Source organism: Entelurus aequoreus, linkage group LG02 (genome assembly GCF_033978785.1).
Source record: "Entelurus aequoreus isolate RoL-2023_Sb linkage group LG02, RoL_Eaeq_v1.1, whole genome shotgun sequence".
Lineage (NCBI taxonomy): Eukaryota > Metazoa > Chordata > Actinopteri > Syngnathiformes > Syngnathidae > Entelurus > Entelurus aequoreus.
Window position 1 is genome coordinate 91,013,299 of NC_084732.1, and position 5,000 is coordinate 91,018,298.

At 40.6% G+C, this 5,000-nt stretch overlaps 1 protein-coding gene across 1 annotated transcript in view; it reads left to right on the forward strand.

Annotated features, from left to right (window-relative positions):
• ace2 (angiotensin I converting enzyme 2) overlaps window positions 1–5,000 on the forward strand; it is a 37,726-nt gene that overhangs the window by 18,983 nt on the left and 13,743 nt on the right. Inside the window, exon 9 of the mRNA XM_062036787.1 lies at window positions 2,887–3,059. Within this exon, the coding sequence (XP_061892771.1) occupies window positions 2,887–3,059 (173 nt within the window). The remainder of the gene's footprint in view (window positions 1–2,886; window positions 3,060–5,000) is intronic.

Below are 5,000 nucleotides of genomic sequence, written 5' to 3' on the forward strand. Positions count from 1 at the left end.
GATACAGTTAGTACAGAAGTGTGCATAAGTAAGTTAGATACAGTTAGTACAGAAGTGTGCATAAGTAAGTTAGATACAGTTAGTACAGAAGTGTGCATAAGTAAGTTAGATACAGTTAGTACAGAAGTGTGCATAAGTAAGTTAGATACAGTTAGTACAGAAGTGTGCATAAGGAAGTTAGATACAGTTAGTACAGAAGTGTGCATAAGGAAGTTAGATACAGTTAGTACAGAAGTGTGCATAAGTAAGTTAGATACAGTTAGTACAGAAGTGTGCATAAGTAAGTTAGATACAGTTAGTACAGAAGTGTGCATAAGGAAGTTAGATACAGTTAGTACAGAAGTGTGCATAAGGAAGTTAGATACAGTTAGTACAGAAGTGTGCATAAGTAAGTTAGATACAGTTAGTACAGAAGTGTACATAAGTAAGTTAGATACAGTTAGTACAGAAGTGTGCATAAGTAAGTTAGATACAGTTAGTACAGAAGTGTGCATAAGTAAGTTAGATACAGTTAGTACAGAAGTGTACATAAGGAAGTTAGATACAGTTAGTACAGAAGTGTGCATAAGTAAGTTAGATACAGTTAGTACAGAAGTGTGCATAAGGAAGTTAGATACAGTTAGTACAGAAGTGTGCATAAGGAAGTTAGATACAGTTAGTACAGAAGTGTGCATAAGTAAGTTAGATACAGTTAGTACAGAAGTGTGCATAAGGAAGTTAGATACAGTTAGTACAGAAGTGTGCATAAGGAAGTTAGATACAGTTAGTACAGAAGTGTGCATAAGTAAGTTAGATACAGTTAGTACAGAAGTGTACATAAGTAAGTTAGATACAGTTAGTACAGAAGTGTGCATAAGTAAGTTAGATACAGTTAGTACAGAAGTGTGCATAAGTAAGTTAGATACAGTTAGTACAGAAGTGTACATAAGTAAGTTAGATACAGTTAGTACAGAAGTGTGCATAAGTAAGTTAGATACAGTTAGTACAGAAGTGTGCATAAGGAAGTTAGATACAGTTAGTACAGAAGTGTGCATAAGGAAGTTAGATACAGTTAGTACAGAAGTGTGCATAAGTAAGTTAGATACAGTTAGTACAGAAGTGTACATAAGTAAGTTAGATACAGTTAGTACAGAAGTGTGCATAAGTAAGTTAGATACAGTTAGTACAGAAGTGTGCATAAGTAAGTTAGATACAGTTAGTACAGAAGTGTACATAAGGAAGTTAGATACAGTTAGTACAGAAGTGTGCATAAGTAAGTTAGATACAGTTATTACAGAAGTGTGCATAAGTAAGTTAGATACAGTTAGTACAGAAGTGTACATAAGGAAGTTAGATACAGTTAGTACAGAAGTGTGCATAAGTAAGTTAGATACAGTTAGTACAGAAGTGTGCATAAGTAAGTTAGATACATTTAGTACAGAAGTGTGCATAAGTAAGTTAGATACAGTTAGTACAGAAGTGTGCATAAGTAAGTTAGATACAGTTAGTACAGAAGTGTGCATAAGTAAGTTAGATACATTTAGTACAGAAGTGTGCATAAGTAAGTTAGATACAGTTAGTACAGAAGTGTGCATAAGGAAGTTAGATACAGTTAGTACAGAAGTGTGCATAAGTAAGTTAGATACAGTTATTACAGAAGTGTGCATAAGTAAGTTAGATACAGTTAGTACAGAAGTGTACATAAGGAAGTTAGATACAGTTAGTACAGAAGTGTGCATAAGTAAGTTAGATACAGTTAGTACAGAAGTGTGCATAAGTAAGTTAGATACATTTAGTACAGAAGTGTGCATAAGTAAGTTAGATACAGTTAGTACAGAAGTGTGCATAAGTAAGTTAGATACAGTTAGTACAGAAGTGTGCATAAGTAAGTTAGATACAGTTAGTACAGAAGTGTGCATAAGGAAGTTAGATACAGTTAGTACAGAAGTGTACATAAGTAAGTTAGATACAGTTAGTACAGAAGTGTGCATAAGTAAGTTAGATACAGTTAGTACAGAAGTGTGCATAAGTAAGTTAGATACATTTAGTACAGAAGTGTGCATAAGTAAGTTAGATACAGTTAGTACAGAAGTGTGCATAAGGAAGTTAGATACAGTTAGTACAGAAGTGTGCATAAGTAAGTTAGATACAGTTATTACAGAAGTGTGCATAAGTAAGTTAGATACAGTTAGTACAGAAGTGTGCATAAGTAAGTTAGATACAGTTAGTACAGAAGTGTGCATAAGTAAGTTAGATACAGTTAGTACAGAAGTGTGCATAAGTAAGTTAGATACAGTTAGTACAGAAGTGTGCATAAGGAAGTTAGATACAGTTAGTACAGAAGTGTACATAAGTAAGTTAGATACAGTTAGTACAGAAGTGTGCATAAGTAAGTTAGATACAGTTAGTACAGAAGTGTGCATAAGTAAGTTAGATACATTTAGTACAGAAGTGTGCATAAGTAAGTTAGATACAGTTAGTACAGAAGTGTGCATAAGGAAGTTAGATACAGTTAGTACAGAAGTGTGCATAAGTAAGTTAGATACAGTTATTACAGAAGTGTGCATAAGTAAGTTAGATACAGTTAGTACAGAAGTGTACATAAGGAAGTTAGATACAGTTAGTACAGAAGTGTGCATAAGTAAGTTAGATACAGTTAGTACAGAAGTGTGCATAAGTAAGTTAGATACATTTAGTACAGAAGTGTGCATAAGTAAGTTAGATACAGTTAGTACAGAAGTGTGCATAAGTAAGTTAGATACAGTTAGTACAGAAGTGTGCATAAGTAAGTTAGATACAGTTAGTACAGAAGTGTGCATAAGGAAGTTAGATACAGTTAGTACAGAAGTGTGCATGATAAGTGTGTTATAGCATCAAGTCCACTACATGTAGTGAGTGTACTTGCAGGGCTGGACTGAGCGTGCTCTGTTTGAGGAGGCGGAGCAGTTCTTCATGTCAGTGGGTCTGTATCGCATGTTGGACTCCTTCTGGAACTCCTCCATGCTGGTCAAACCTGACGATGGACGCCAGGTGGTCTGTCATCCTACTGCCTGGGACATGGGCAACAGCCAGGACTTTAGGTACACCTGCCCTCGGTCTACACCTGTCACACCTGCCCTCGGTCTACACCTGTCACACCTGCCCTCGGTCTACACCCCTCACACCTGCCCTCGGTCTACACCTGTCCCACCTGCCCTCGGTCTACACCTCTCACACCTGCCCTCGGTCTACACCTCTCACACCTGCCCTCGGTCTACACCCCTCACACCTGCCCTCGGTCTACACCCCTCACACCTGCCCTCGGTCTACACCTGTCACACCTGCCCTCGGTCTACACCTCTCACACCTGCCCTCGGTCTACACCTCTCACACCTGCCCTCGGTCTACACCCCTCACACCTGCCCTCGGTCTACACCTCTCACACCTGCCCTCGGTCTACACCTCTCACACCTGCCCTCGGTCTACACCTCTCACACCTGCCCTCGGTCTATACCTCTCACACCTTCCCTCGGTCTACACCTGTCACACCTGCCCTCGGTCTACACCTCTCACACCTGCCCTCGGTCTATACCTCTCACACCTTCCCTCGGTCTACACCTCTCACACCTTCCCTCGGTCTACACCTCTCACACCTTCCCTCGGTCTACACCTGTCACACCTGCCCTCGGTCTACACCTCTCACACCTGCCCTCGGTCTACACCTCTCACACCTGCCCTCGGTCTACACCTGTCACACCTGCCCTCGGTCTACACCTCTCACACCTGCCCTCGGTCTACACCTCTCACACCTGCCCTCGGTCTATACCTCTCACACCTTCCCTCGGTCTACACCTGTCACACCTGCCCTCGGTCTACACCTCTCACACCTGCCCTCGGTCTATACCTCTCACACCTTCCCTCGGTCTACACCTCTCACACCTTCCCTCGGTCTACACCTCTCACACCTTCCCTCGGTCTACACCTGTCACACCTGCCCTCGGTCTACACCTCTCACACCTGCCCTCGGTCTACACCTCTCACACCTGCCCTCGGTCTACACCTGTCACACCTGCCCTCGGTCTACACCTCTCACACCTGCCCTCGGTCTACACCTGTCACACCTGCCCTCGGTCTACACCTCTCACACCTGCCCTCGGTCTACACCTCTCACACCTGCCCTCGGTCTACACCTGTCACACCTGCCCTCGGTCTACACCTCTCACACCTGCCCTCGGTCTACACCTGTCACACATGATACTGTATAATGACAAGAGTTTTAGACTGATACTGTATGATGACAAGAGTTTTAGACTGATACTGTATGATGACAGGAGTTTTAGACTGATACTGTATGATGACAAGAGTTTTAGACTGATACTGTATGATGACAAGAGTTTTAAACTGATACTGTATGATGACAAGAGTTTTAGACTGATACTGTATGATGACAAGAGTTTTAGACTGATACTGTATGATGACAAGAGTTTTAGACTGATACTGTATGATGACAAAAGTTTTAGACTGATACTGTATAATGACAAGAGTTTTAGACTGATACTGTATGATGACAAGAGTTTTAGACTGATACTGTATGATGACAAGAGTTTTAGACTGATACTGTATGATGACAAGAGTTTTAGACTGATACTGTATGATGACAAGAGTTTCAGACTGATACTGTATGATGACAGGGGTTTTAGACTGATACTGTATGATAACAAGAGTTTCAGACTGATACTGTATGATGACAAGAGTTTTAGACTGATACTGTATGATGACAAGAGTTTTAGACTGATACTGTATGATGACAGGGGTTTTAGACTGATACTGTATGATAACAAGAGGGTTAGACTGATACTGTATGATAACAAGAGTGTTAGACTGATACTGTATGATGACAAGAGTTTTAGACTGATACTGTATGATGACAGGAGTTTTAGACTGATACTGTATGATGACAAGAGTTTTAGACTGATACTGTATGATGACAAGAGTTTTAGACTGATACTGTATGATGACAGGAGTTTTAGACTGATACTGTA